This window comes from Nothoprocta perdicaria, unplaced genomic scaffold (assembly GCF_003342845.1).
Source record: "Nothoprocta perdicaria isolate Ctin4 unplaced genomic scaffold, notPer1 scaffold_169, whole genome shotgun sequence".
NCBI classification, from domain to species: domain Eukaryota; kingdom Metazoa; phylum Chordata; class Aves; order Tinamiformes; family Tinamidae; genus Nothoprocta; species Nothoprocta perdicaria.
Window position 1 is genome coordinate 627610 of NW_020454860.1, and position 14686 is coordinate 642295.

At 39.1% G+C, this 14686-nt stretch overlaps 1 protein-coding gene across 1 annotated transcript in view; it reads left to right on the plus strand.

Moving 5' to 3' along the window:
* Positions 1-2250: 2250 nt before the first annotated feature.
* Positions 2251-14686, plus strand: part of FILIP1L (filamin A interacting protein 1 like) — a 65037-nt gene continuing 52601 nt past the window's right edge. The window contains exons 1-3 of the mRNA XM_026035871.1: positions 2251-2514; positions 4825-4998; positions 11951-12129. Coding sequence (XP_025891656.1) covers positions 2251-2514; positions 4825-4998; positions 11951-12129 — 617 coding nt within the window. The remainder of the gene's footprint in view (positions 2515-4824; positions 4999-11950; positions 12130-14686) is intronic.

The following is a 14686-nucleotide window of genomic DNA, read 5'->3' on the forward strand; positions in this document are numbered from 1 at the left end:
GTTAACATTACAGAAATGTTTGGTCAGTTATTCATGTGGTTCTTCAGGAAAGAAGTTCTCACTTCACATAGCTTTTCTATATGCATGTATACGTAGGATACAGGTCACTATGGAGTTCACACACAGGAAAATCACTTTAACATTAGATAACGTGTGAATCTCTTTGCCATGTCCCTGGTCCACAGCTCCTCCAGCAAAGAATAGAGCTTGATGCCCAAATGAGATTGCTGCATCTCCTCACATGCATGAGGCAAAAAAATGCAAGACTTTTGCACTGTTTCTTCATTTCCTTGTAGCCCCTGCTTGCAGAAGGAGAGTATAGATAAGGTCAGAGTGAATTTAGGTCATTTGATTCGACCTGTTTTAACCTGTACGTTTTACCTGTAAATTTGATTTAACCCTGTTGCAATCAGTAGCCATTAACCTGATGTGAACGCCAAACAAGCAGGTTGTGTTTTGTTCTTGAAGGGCACCAAAACAGCAAGTCTACAAACAAAGTGCAGAGGGCAAGTAAATCAAATAAGCAGATCACAAAGGAGGAAACAAAATGAGTGTAAACTGAGAGGACAAACACTGATTTTGGTTAGCCATAAAGGACTATGGTTGTCTGCCTGCTTTGATAGTTCTCTGTTTCCCATACGCACTATAAAAGGCCCCATCCTAACCTAACGTATGCCTTCACAACTCAGGTATTCAGGGCACAYTGCTGTGTAAATCCGACACACCCTGGTCTTTGGGAACCTGGAGAAACAAGTTAAGAAGTTAGAACTCTTATGAAACACCCAAGATATCTAGTACTATGGATTAGACCTGGAAGAGGCATCAACTTGACAGAAAAATTCACTTATTTTTCCTGTCATGCTTTCAGTCATTTTTCCCTGTCAAACATCCAACCATCATTCAAACCAAAAGCCTCTCTCTCTTCCTCAGTTCTTGCAGACAGAACAACACAAACACGTATTTGTTGGATTCAGTGGAAAATCACCATGTTTGAAGAGGACAGCCACAAAGCTAAAGCTTCAGAATTAGAGCCTGGCTAAAGGGGGAGCTCCAAAAGGAAGCAACATTTGTGAGGCAGAAAAGCAGCAGATGTCCATCTCCTGCCTACCACAGGCCAGAACTATTTTTCTGGATAAAACCACTGCTTCAAGTCAAACAGTTGCCATTGAGATAGAGCATTTCCTTTTTTTTTTTTTTTTTTTTTCTTTTTTTAAAATTCTATTTTCTGAAGTAACGGCTGATATGCTTATTTTAGCACTTCTAGCAAATAGCTTCACAGTGCAATAGCAAAAAATTGAGGCAATTCGGGAATTTGAATTTGCTTAGCTTCCCCTTTCAACCGCAGGAGCAGGCTGCTGTGTGCTACGCTGCACCTGTGGCCACATCAGAGTTCTCCCTGAGGAGGCAGACTGTAACGCATTCATCCCTTAATCTTGGGGCTGATAAGCAAAATTGGAGCACCTGAGGTTAATCAATATTTATACAGCGTTACTCATACATCTGCAAAGGCATTAATKCATATTTACATAACAGCAGCACTTCAAAGGGGCCTAGCTGGAACTGGTTAGGTACTCACACCTGTATTACAGCCTCAGGAGTTCAGCACCAAAGAAATGCTGTGATTTTACTTTCCATGGTTATCAGGGGAGACCCTGTGATCAACGAACGGTGGGATGTCATTTTTTGGGTTTGTTTGAAGGATGAGGCTTGCACTCTGGATGTGTGCAGACCCTTATCATTTGGTGAAATGTAGACTCTGCAACTGCATGACTCATGACAGTGAAGGARAAAGGAAAACAAAGTGCAACCATCCCTGCAGGACATGGAATGCCAAGGAACACAAACAGGAATAGCTTTCCCCTGAAAACCCTCTAAACCTCAACTTGCCTCATCATAGAAGTAGGATTTGAAAGGTGAGGTACCCACCATCTCTCACATGGGAACCTGGTCTGAAGGACATACATGGTCACTGCCACTAAAGCTGCTGCCTTTAGGAATGTTAAGGATGCAGAACAAGCAAGACTCCAGTACTTCACCACACCTCAGCATCCAGTAAAGATCACAGCCGGGAGCTGTTAGTTGACAAGAGGTTGTTAGCTCCACTCAGATGACATAAAGCCTTGTGCAGCAGGGAAACTTCTAGTTTGGAGAGAGTACTGCCCACCATAAATGATGGTAAGAGTTTTATATTCTCATTTAGTTAAAACATATACTTTTTCTCCCCTTCCTTCAGCTTCAGAGCTATAAATCATGCGCTCCAGAAGTAACAGCACAGGAAGCCCAACCACATCCAAGCTGTGCCAGCAAAGGCCAAAAGATCGCCATAAAGATGATGCTGGTTATACTGGGAGAGGAAAAGTAGAGAGAAAGCAGAAGGACGATGTAGCCCAAACCAGCACCATCCTAAGAAGCCCTAAAGCAGAGAAAAAACAAAGAGATTCTTTCAAGAAAACAGAGGATCTCTCTCGTGATGACCTACTATTTCTTCTTAGTATCCTGGAGGGTGAATTACAGGTGATTTATTCTCTTATTTTATATTCCTGATTGAAGAATTGCTTTCTAACTGTACTGCAAACACATACTGCTTCCACTTTAAGGAATATTCTACCTATTTTGCTGCAGGAGGACAARTAAAAACCACAATGTACATAAAAATGTAACTTATCCAAATGCTAAGAATAACAATCATCTGGAAAAGGTCATCTTTGCACTTCCCCTAAATGCAAACAAATCTATTCACAATGTATCTGTACCATTCCAAAAACATTCTTGGTCCACTGCGAGCGATTACATAGCTCTCAATGCAGACAGCCCACAAAACTTTCCTACTACCTGAGGACTGTGRTCTGCTGAGTACTTCAAACGCACACTTCAAAGTATGCCATGTAAAAATTACTCGGAGAACATTAACACCTGTCATGTAATTGTTTATATCTCCCTTCTCCTATCAAGCCACGAGCATTAGTCCTTATGAATCAGTATGATCCAGGCCACCAGAAGTAACTCCCTCAACTATATTTTAACATCCATTATTAGTAACTAACCATCCCCATTTTCAATCCTGTAAGATGAAGAGTCAGCACTTGGTGCCCTTTTGTACTCAAGATACTGGATTGTAAAAGATAAGACATTTTTTTTGTCTGCAAGAGGAGCCAGCTGCCAATTGATAATCAAAATCCATGGTCAAATGTAACTCAAGATTTCCAACAGGATATTCTTCTGCAGATACGCACTGCCCAGAAGTAGTGACAGCCTCTTAAAAGCAAAAGAGCAAAGAGGCAAAAAAAAAAAAAAAAAAAAAAAAAAAAAAANAAAAAAAAAAACGGCCAAGAGGTATAAATGGTTTCATCACATGCTTTCATGGTTCATTATCTACAGAGCATCTGCATAGTTCCACTCTTAACATAAACATATATTCTTTTGCAAATATATTCTTACAGAAGTGCTTCACAGCACAAACACACAATATTAATACTTTTTCACAGTGATACCAAATCTATGGTCTATTGCTACCACTTACAAAACATTTGTCAATGTGAAAATAGAAAAATTAGTGTTTTTGTGAAACACTACACTTTCTAGCTTCTGCTTTCTTAATTTAGATTAAAATTCAATGCCACACACTACTCAAAATGGTTCTCTACTAGTTAGAAATGCTAACTAGTGGGTGTGGGTATATATGCATATACAGACATATATACACAATATATGCTTATAGCTTTTATATTAAAAACRAGAATGGGATGAAATAAGAAACTTCAGTATAATAAAGCTGAAATGAAAATTACAAACTGTCCAACATTTGAAACAAGGAATTATAAATGAAAAAAGTGGGAGGTCATCTTCTTTTATTCCCAATTTTTGATCTCCTCTAATACCAACTCAAATCTTCTAAAAATCCATACATATTTACGTTTCAAATTTAGATGTCATAGAAAAGAAAAAGAATCTTCTCATGTATGATTTCCAGCTAACACCACATTCTATTAATTGATACCATTTAAAATTCATTTTATTATGAGCTCACAAATTGAGAGTGCCATTCCAGGTGTCAACTCCAAAAAGAAGCCCTTGATGCTGCAAGGCTGTTYGTTATTTGAAGGCATATGCACAATTGCGTGCACATCTATATGCCTATAAATACAGAAGGCATTGTTTCACACATGCCTATACACACAGGTAGAACCTACTGGCAGCTTGGAAAGCAATTCATCTTGTTTTAAATGACTGCATGCTCTAGGAATGTGTGCTGCAGAGGTCAGAGCCCTGCACCACGCACCTCAGCGCTCACACATGCGCAGCATAACAACACAGGACGACCGGGTGACCCCAGGCTGCTTTCAGCTACAAAAGCTACTTTTGTACCCAAGCTACAAAGAATATACAACATTTCCATCATAAAATCTTGCACCAAAAGTTTAAAAAAATCAGCTCCTAAAGCCACAGGTCACTCTTGTGCTGATATTTTGCACTGTGAATGCTACACAATAGTCTAGAATTGACATTACAACCTAATGATTAACAAAGTATGCAGTACCTATAAARCACTACAAAGAACTGGGGAGAGTTCTGAAAATTTCATGTTTTATGCAGGCCTATTAAAAGCATTTTTAAACATGTTTATGCATTTTTTGACATGTTTATGTAGTACCTCCATGCGTTTAAACTGTTTTCATTTCAATAACCATCTTAAGGCACTTTACATACAGCATTCTAAAATCAGGTTTTAGTTGTCTCGACATTGAAAGAATAAAGTATCTGACTAACGTGTTAATACACAATTCTAGTCTAACAAAATAACATGTTAACATTGTATTTCTGCAGGCTCAGGATGAGGTTATAGGAATCCTTAAGGCAGAAAAAATTGACCTGGCTTTGCTCGAAGCACAGTATGGCTTTGTGACTCCCAAGAAGGTGCTGGAGGCCCTCCAGCGAGATGCTATTCAAACAAAGGCTGTGCAATGGCAAGAAGATATCTACGAAAAGCCTATGGGCGAGGTAAGGATATACAGTTAATGCTTACTTGATTCCCCATGAATTCAGGAGAAAACATCTCCCTGACCTCAAGGGAAGAAGGCAAACGAGCTCTAAATCAAGAATTTGACATGGGTTGAAGTGACAGCAGAACAAAATCCAGGACATTAGGGCTCCCTAATAAAAGGAGGTAGTTAATGATCCTTATTTTATCCTGCAGCAACAAGCCTAGATAACATGTCTACCTCAAACTCTTGATAACAAGTGCTCTGTCTTTGCTACATTTTTCTTTTCCTTTCAGAGATCCAAATACACAGCTCGTACAGACAGATATATTTCCATTAGCCTCACTGAGGTCATCTTACCAATGCCTGAAAAGGGCAATTCAGCAGGAATGGCACGGTCGCCTGTCTTTGTACATCCCACATCCCATTAATTCAATGGGAATCATAGGTATACATGGCTAGCCAGAGTAGTTACTGCAATGAAACATCATTTGAAACTTCATCTAGGCAGATCACATATTSAAGTAAAATTTAGTTTAATTACCCTATAGCAGAAGCCATGCTTTCTGCAAAAAGCTTACATGAATTTCTGCTCTGTCCTGCAATGCAAATCTTCGGATATTAAAAACCAACAACAACAAAAACAAAAACAACAAATCTCACCCTTTATATCTGAAAAAGTGCTTTTTTTTTTTTATCCAAATGAGAATTCCCACAGTGTCTCTTCTTGAAATTAGATAAACATGTTTTAATATGCTGCTCATTACAGATAATCATCATAAAAAGACAAAACAGAAGTTATGAATAAAATTCTTCTACCAAGTGTTTTCCAAACTTTCTGACTAGAAATATACTCAGGGATACAGAGTTCACTACAGAGAAAACAATGTCAGGCAAAAGGTTGACACTCATTTCAGAGGCTCAAAGGTTAAAATCTCTGGCTATAATCTGAAACAGATAAAATTCAACTGCAGAGGGTAATTTATTTTAGAACACTGYGGCATTATGTCACAGAAACTTTGAGTATGAGTGGAAATGAGTAGTCCAAAAAATCCTGAAACATAAGTTCAGTCTGTTACTTGACATAAGCTTATACACACTTTTTCCTTCTTGCACTTAGTGGCAAGGAAAGGATTTTTAACACCACTGGGTTTAGCACTTCCAAAATGCAGAGGTAAACATCCTGAGAGCGACTCAAACAGTAGGGGCATCGCTGGCACTCTGTATACCTTGGTAAACCAAAGGATGCCATAATCAGCACATACATTCACAACTTCAAAATCTCCAAATTAAGGTATTTTTGTTTAGATTTTTTTTCAGATGTTTACAAAGCCGCAAGAAAAGTAGAGCCAGTCACAAAGTATGGGAATGGACCTTCTGAGCTTCTTCATGCCTCTGTGACAATGTGTCTTGGTTTTGCCTATAAAATCTCCACTAGTTTAGAGCATTTGTCTCTCAATCTTTATAATTTAGCCTTGTAGCCTTGAAAGCAGAGGAATTTTAGAAGAGCTCAGAGTACTGTGGATTTAACGATGTACCAGCGAGATTCCTGAACCTTTGGGGTTCTCTCACAAGTCACCCATCTGTCATAAACATTATCAAGTTTGGCTTGGCAAATTTAGTCAAGAGTACACTGCCAAACTGGTCATCAGGCAACTTTACTCACTAGGAGCTGGATTCATAGATGAAGAAATATGGTGTATAATAGAAAACAATTGCAACCTCCTCCTTTGTAAAAATGATGAGGATGGGGACAGACCAAAAACGTCTTCCTTGCTATAGCATTTTTTTGAGAGAGAGTTTTCAGTCAAATTTATTATATAACTATTGCTTTCTCTAACCTTATTATAATACTATTATTCCTCTCAATGAATGATACCATGAATCTTCTAGTTTTTAAACAGGCATAAAAGAAAATAGTTTATTTTGTTTTTGCTTCCAATACATGCAGGTCTGAAAAGGTTTTCCATCTTTACAGGGTTTATAAATTTAGACTATTACTCAGTTATTCAGGAAGACCAAAAGCTTGAAGTCAATTGTCACTTGTGTATCTCTTCTCGCTTAACAGTCTTCAAAATCCTGGTAAATACAGCATAAGAACCATTTTCCCAGATTAAAAAAAAAAAAAAAAAGAATGTGGGAGAAGAGAGAACAAAGAAATAGAAGGAGAAATTGCAGAATCAATGGTGTATTTTCTCATGTTTGAAATCATCCTGGACTACAAAAGCCACTTCTGAACTGTAGCTCTCCATAGCCTCATAGCCTTGAAACATACAGTAAAAGATTAAAAAAAAAAAAAAAACAAAACTATCTTTGCTGTTAAAATCTGCCTTTACAGTTTGAAATCGTATGATCAATGATGGCCACCACTTTGAGATGTCTTCCAAATGCACTAAAACTAGAAGAGAATCTATATTCTGCTGATGCAGGACAAGGATAAATCAAAACACAATCCATTTCTAAAATACCAGTGCCAATCAACTAGGGAAAAGATGTATTCTGCTTATCTGTTTAACAAAGTAYATCCAACCAAATCCTCACAATTTTGGTCAGAATTATTCAGTGAAGAACGTATAAGACAAGAATGAGTCACAGATGCAGGAATATACTGAAATAATGTTGAYAACAAAGCAGTCCGGAAAAGCAATCCAATATATCCACATGGAAATTCATCTCAGTTGGGATAGAAAGAGACAAGGCAGCAAACTCTGATTCTTGCTCAGAAAAACTCAATTCTCCAATAATCCCAAACTCAGCATTATCGTGGAGCTTCTCGAGAGGGTCCAGAGAAGGGCAACCAGGATGATTAAGGGAATGGAACATCTCTCGTATGAAGAGAGGCTGAGTGAGCTGGGCCTGTTTTCTCTGGAGAAGAGACGGCTCAGAGGGGATWTGATTAATATGTATAAGTTCAGGAAGGGAGAATGCAGGGAGGAAGGGGACAGGCTGTTYTCACTGGTGGCCAGCGATAGGACGAGGGGTAATGGCCACAAGCTGGAGCACAGGAAGTTCTGTCTCCAGGTGAGGAGGAACTTCTTTACTGTGAGGGTGACAGAGCAGTGGACCAGGCTGCCAGGGAGGTTGTGGAGTCTTCTACTCTGGAGGTCTTCAAAACCTGCCTGGATGCCACCCTGTGCCACGTGCTCTAGGCGTGCCTGCTTGAGCAGGAAGGTTGGAATAGATGATCTCTAGAGGTCCCTTCCAACCTTAAATATTCTGTGATTCTGTGATTATACATTTATATACACACAATGACCATGACGCTATTATTAACAGGAGTAATATTTCAATAAACTTTAGAAGCATATAAAGAAATGTAAATAATTGGATTTTATTCTGGCATGGCACCAAGCACAAAGCAGTCTCAAAAGAAAGTTCAGCTTGRGCACTGTGAATACAAGACACCCCACTCTATTTTGACTTCAGGCACAAGTTGGCTGCAAAGCGTTTTTAAATGATTAGATTCCCATGAATTTTTAGCTTGCTCAACTATTCAGTTACATAAAACCATGTCTCTTATTTTCCATTGCATTGTACCGTATGTTCACGAATTAATTTGAGCAAAATCCCCATATGGTTAGCAAGAACAGAACAGCAAATCATTTAATTAAGATTTTATCATCACTTTTTTTTGTCTACAGAAGTCATTTATATGCCTGCTTATTAGTCTTCTTTSTGGTTCTTAGTAAAGCATGGTATATGCAGAGTAAACATATGTGCATGTATGTTTGTGTGCAGGGTTAGCATTTGCACAGAGCAATTTGAGGGACAAGAAAGTGTCGTAGGATACTCTTATGAGAGGATTCCACTAGCAAAGGTTCACCCAACCTAGCTCCTTCTATAGGACCAGCTCAGCTTGTCTTCCCTTCCCTCCCAGCGAATCCCACAAGTTCTCACTCCTCTCCTCCYGCCTGGCTGCAACACCCACACACCAACTGCGACCGCTCACAGCAGAGTTGGCGGGACACCTTCTCAAAGCAGGGCCCCAAGGAACACACTTTGAAGAAAAACAAGATGCATTTTCTAATCTGGGCAACAGCAGCAAACTGCAACATGAAAAGCAATTTTGAGGCAGCAGTATGTTTCCTTGTCTCACTTATCCTTTTGCATATGCAACTCTCCTCAGGACTCTGGTGACCAGAACCGAGGCTGCTCTTCACCAGTACTTGCCTAATCAGGGACTGTTCTTTTAATGACTTCATCCATCCCTTTTTCCACCTCCCTTCCTTGAATACATACCTCACCCATCCCAAACTCCGATTTCTCATCCAGACTGCTAATCTGAACCCTGATAAAGGCACAAGGGCAAAGTGAAAGACACCAGCATTACTCATTGAACACTGGGACAAGCAGGAGCTACACTACTTTCTTCACGCAAGCGACTACTGCCCGAATTAACTTCCTGGAGGTTCAGTAGATGGTCTGGAGCAAACAAAACATGTCAAGCCCATAAAACACTGCTGGTAGCTCCTTTGCATCCAGCAGCGCCGGAGCAGGAATATCTTCAATTTGATTAATGTATTTGACTAACCCTTATCTCTATCAGACATTTATAAATTGGGAAATACGAATGCTGTCATGCAAGCCCGATGCTCAGTGAACTTTTTGTTGAAGCAAAGCCCTGACAGCAAGCCCCAGGCCTTCACCCACACGCAGAAGGCAGGTTGCCTTCAGGGAACAGCAAACCTCCGTGTGCAAGCCCAGCCTTTGAGAACCTGAGGCTCAGCAAGGCAGGTGATGCAGCTTTGTGCATGTGGGTGTGAAAGACTGTGAAATCTTGAGGAGACAAGCACATCTTGATCTTATTGAAATTTCCATTTCTGTCAAGCTCCTAGCTAAATAAAATATTTCAAGTTTTAAAATTCCTACTTTTGAAAGAAGGGACAGAGCAGGACAAGACATTTTTCCCAATCTTTCAATCCAACTCAGTTTTCAATCCTTGTGAAAGACATGGAAAGCATAGCTAAAAGGTACTATATGAGATGGCACGGTTATACTGAGAAAGCCTGTACGTACATATATATATATATATGTACATATATAAAAGAACTGCAACATAAAGCATAAAAGAACTGTGTTCCCTCCCAAAAAAACCTCTTCAATATACCAGAAAACATCGACTTTGCTAGCGTAGAAGTGCACAAATTCTGAGTGAATGAAATGATGGAAAATGGTCACAGGTTTAGTTATATATTCAGATCACAGGCGTAACGAGTTGATGTGTGTTGCAAGACACCACACGGAGAAARGAAGGGTCATTTTCAAAATGACTTATCTTATCTGTTGGACCACTTTGGACTCCAATCACCTTAAAAGTTTTACCAGACACTCCAATTTCCAAGTTAACTGTGCTTCAAGAAAGAGAGAAGCGTGTTCAAACCTTAACAAGAAGTCAAGGTAAGCAGGAGATGTGACAAGGCTCAGGATATTCTCACTCATTCAAGAAACTCAATGTTTAGGCATCCCAAAAATTTCTGTCATTGCTTGTATCAGCGAAACTGCAAATGAACGTGCCAAGGAGGCAATTCATCACACCCCTGGGATCGAGTTGTCTGCAATGAGCAGTGGCCCTAGGAGTTCAAAGCCCCAGTGCTTCCTSGGGCATCTGAATTCCCCGTTGCAGAAATGGAGAGCAGGAACTAGCCTTGCTTTTCCCACACTGCCCATTTSCAAACTCTTTCCTATTAATAGAGTGAAACACTGCAACACAGCTTGACCTACTAGAATAGACTGTAGCTAAAAGGATATGCTGGGCTTTGTACTGTACACAAGGCTTCCTGCATTGATCATCAGGAATGCAGTTTCCTCTGAAGAAGAGCAAGGAACAGCAGATACAGATTCTCACAAATGCAGATTCCTCCCAGSTCTCTAGATGGCTTCCAGCAACTCCTTCTCCAACTTCAGCTAGATCAAAAACATATATGGAGGAAAACCAGCTTTGAATTCATATACACCTGCTTGCATAACTTGGTCAAGTATCGAAATCAAAAGAACACCAGAATTGTCAGAGTGATGGTTTTCGGTTTATGGRAAAGCATTTTGTTCTACAGAGTATTAACTCTAGCAAACAGTTATACCACTATTTTTATGTTTTAGAAATCTTTAAAAAATTACTGTTTTTTAAAAAAATACAATATAGAATAATATTTGGAAGCTCAACAGAAATCATTGTGGAAGGGATTTGACATTCAAGATATGACAGATGGTGCCTTTATAGCAATTAGACTCATTTTCAACACGGAAAATTTCAGGAACAAAATTTGAAGAGTCACCTATTTACTCCTTCCTATACTCCCTCCAAGTGATTAGTCCCTTCTTGGTGCTTACATTTTTTAAAGCATATGCATTTCTTTGAAACAGTCCTACTGTGTAATAAAAATACTCCCAATCATTTCAAAGTAGCAGGATGACTGCTCAGTGCTTATTTGCTCCAGAAACAGGAATCATGCACAAAGCAAGCACAGGAGACAGGATCGTTTTGCACCTTTGGTTCTCTTCCCCATTTACTGTGAAACCCTACAAAGAGAAGTCAATGCTCTTATTTTCTATGGAGCTACAAACAAGAGAGCTATTTGTTCAAGGAAAAGTCAACTTCAATGAGAAGTAGAGGCTTCTTTTGCCAAGACATCTGTTGCTCTACCACAGTGATCAATGAGAAAAGCTCGACCCTGGGAGCAGTAACTGCTAATTAGTAGCTGCTAAGGATCAGTTATGGCAGGAGCAGAACGAAAAAGTGATTTAGGGTCTTGGAAAACACTACTTTAACTTATATTCTTAATTTCTCAGAAATAGGTTGGCATTATTAAACAAACCTTTCCAAACAGATAGTAAAGGAACCAGCCAATGGGCTATAAAATGCATTTTATGTAATTAAGTTTCCCTTTATACATTGTACAAGTGAAAGCCTGAACAAGTATGAATTTCAAAGGACTTCAAGAGTTTCTGCCTTTTCTTTTTTTTTTCCTTTGTAGCTTGATAAACTTGTAGAGAAACAGAAAGAAACGCACAGACGAATGCTCGAGCAACTTCTAATGGTAGAAAAATCACACAGACAGACTCTGTATGAGCTAGAGGAAGAGAAGAGGAAGCACACTGAATACATGGAAAAAAGTGACGAGTTTACAGGCTTATTGGAACAAGAATGCGAAAGGTAAGGTTACCTCTTACATTCTACTAAGAACTTCACATTACCTCCAACGTATCTGCCCACTTGCTTATTCTGCATCTGCGAAGAAACAGAGATTTGCACAGCCATGTTTTGAGAGTTCAGCTATGAAAACATGACTAATTACTCCTAAATAACAGTACTGTCTACGTCTCCCTTAGCATGTGGGTCAACAGGTTGGCAGGTTCTTCAACGCTGTTACAGAACAACTGGTATGTTGCTCCACAGGGAATACAAGGAGATGCACAAATGTGTTAAAAGTTTCAACTGCCATAGAGTGAGTATACCCATCAATACTGTTATGTCTATTTTAAACACCATCAGTGTTCACTGAAGTAGGTAATTCAGCATGGAACCAGACACACAGCCTAGAACGGCCTGAAAAAACAAAGACGTGACAAAAAAAAAAAAAAAGAGATTTGGACAGACCACAGACATACAGAGAGGAAACAAAGGCAGAGGGTGATTTATGGAAAGCTTTAAAAGAAAGTCATAAAGCTCCTATATCTAGATTGGCATAAAAACTCTAAATAAAACTTTTACACTTGATCAAGTGTGGCCTAAAATCACAAGAGGTTATTTAAACAGTGTGAAGACCTCAATATCAGCTCTTTATTAATGTAATTTAGTGTCTTTCTTGCCTAGAATAGAAATTTTAAACTATGACTTCTCTTTATCTGAAGTAAAACTAAACACATCCCTAAGAGACCAAAAAAAAAAAAAAAAATTGAAAAGGAAAAGAGAATTGAAGAACACTTCCTAGTCCCTGGATAACTAAGCTAAAAGATAGGAGAATATCGTCTGTATTTCCCTTTGCTTAGGAACAGCTTCCAGATGGAAGCGTTTGGGTGTGAGAATGTCAAGCCTTTGCTAAATTCACATTACGCATAGATAATTCTTCCTCTGCTTCTCCTGTGTAACATCATGTTCCATGCGTTTTGGCAGCAATCACTGCTTTCCCACTACACCTCTCTGCCTCAGGTCCATGTGAGATAGCACACATGTTCTCCACCAAGCACACGGCTGTGTGTATGCACAGCAACTAAATGAAGGGGGAAAACATCTCTTTCTCTCTCTCTCTCTCTGTCTTTATTTTATATATACATATATATATACACACACACCCATATATATATATATACACACACACACATACACAAATGTAAGCAAGCATAGGTAAACAAGAAAAAAGTCAGAGACACCCCCCCCCATAAGGCATAGAATCAAATTTTTACTCTAAAAAACCTTTTTCTGAGACATCATCATCCCCAGGAAAAGAAGTGAGATGAGTGGAAGTTTTCATCTATGCTCTCTTTTTCTGAAAATCTGCGAGACTCATCACTTGGAGACAGAGCTAAACAACGATGGTCGCTAGATGTGGCGAAATGTTACATCAGACACAGGTGCTCAYACGGGGCGAAAAGCTGCACAGAAGGAAAGACATCATGATCTGTGTATTTTAGTTCTCCTGTGAAAACAGGATAAACGTCTGATTAAAACTCTCCTCCCTGCCTCTCCTCCACATTCCCCAAGAAGACTATAAAGCATTTACCACTATTATCTGCAACATTTAGTATATCTGCCTGGAAATAGTGGGGAGAAAAATATTACTGAGGTGCCTAATGAGACCTTAGAGGACGTAATAATAGATCTCAGATTAAGTCTCAATTTTCGTGTTTTCTTTGGAGGACTCATTTTATGTGGAAAACCCTAAAGGGGTGTGATGTCACATACTGAGCTGATTCCAAAGCATTTGCCAAGTAATGTCACCGTCAAAACCTTACACAATTGCCTGCCATAGCGAAGAAAAAAATATATATATATACACCACACATGCACACAGCAAGGACAGCAAGTTATGACACAGCTCCTTCTATACTACTCTATGAGACTTGACATTCAAAAGACATATCCATGCACGAAATGACCCTTCCTTCCATTTCTAACTCCCCAGGCAGATTGTAAACCTTCTGAGGATACAAATTTTACAATGTGACTTGTGAACAAATGGAGCTCCTGGAGAAGTTTTACACATGAAGCAATGAAAGTTATTCTTTGCTACTTTTCCCTTCAACTATATTAAAAAGAAAAACAAACAACAACAAAAAAAAATCAAATGCACAAAGCAGTAATCATTGGTCAATGAAGCTTCACTTTTCCTTCCTTCCTGCTAAGTAGGAAGTAGTACTCTCTTGCAACTGTGGACAGCTATACAACAGTCACAACCATTTTAGTTTCAAAGCAAAATCCTGCATGTCCCTTCAATTAGTAAAAACACTGTTTTGTTTTATGAGCTGGCAAGGCTGCAGTATACGCTAAAGATATCCTTGAAGATAGAGAATGTTTGCGATCCAAACAYGGTACATGAATAATACGTAACTATGTGATCAAAACAAAAACAATTTAGATGTCATGGGACAGCAACTAGTCACGCTGAAGTGCTGAAAACGACTGCYGATAGTAAGAATAAAGAAACCACTAGTCAGCTCCAACTCTTGCATATGACTGTGATTTTGTGTTTGAATAAGGACAGCAACTCTTA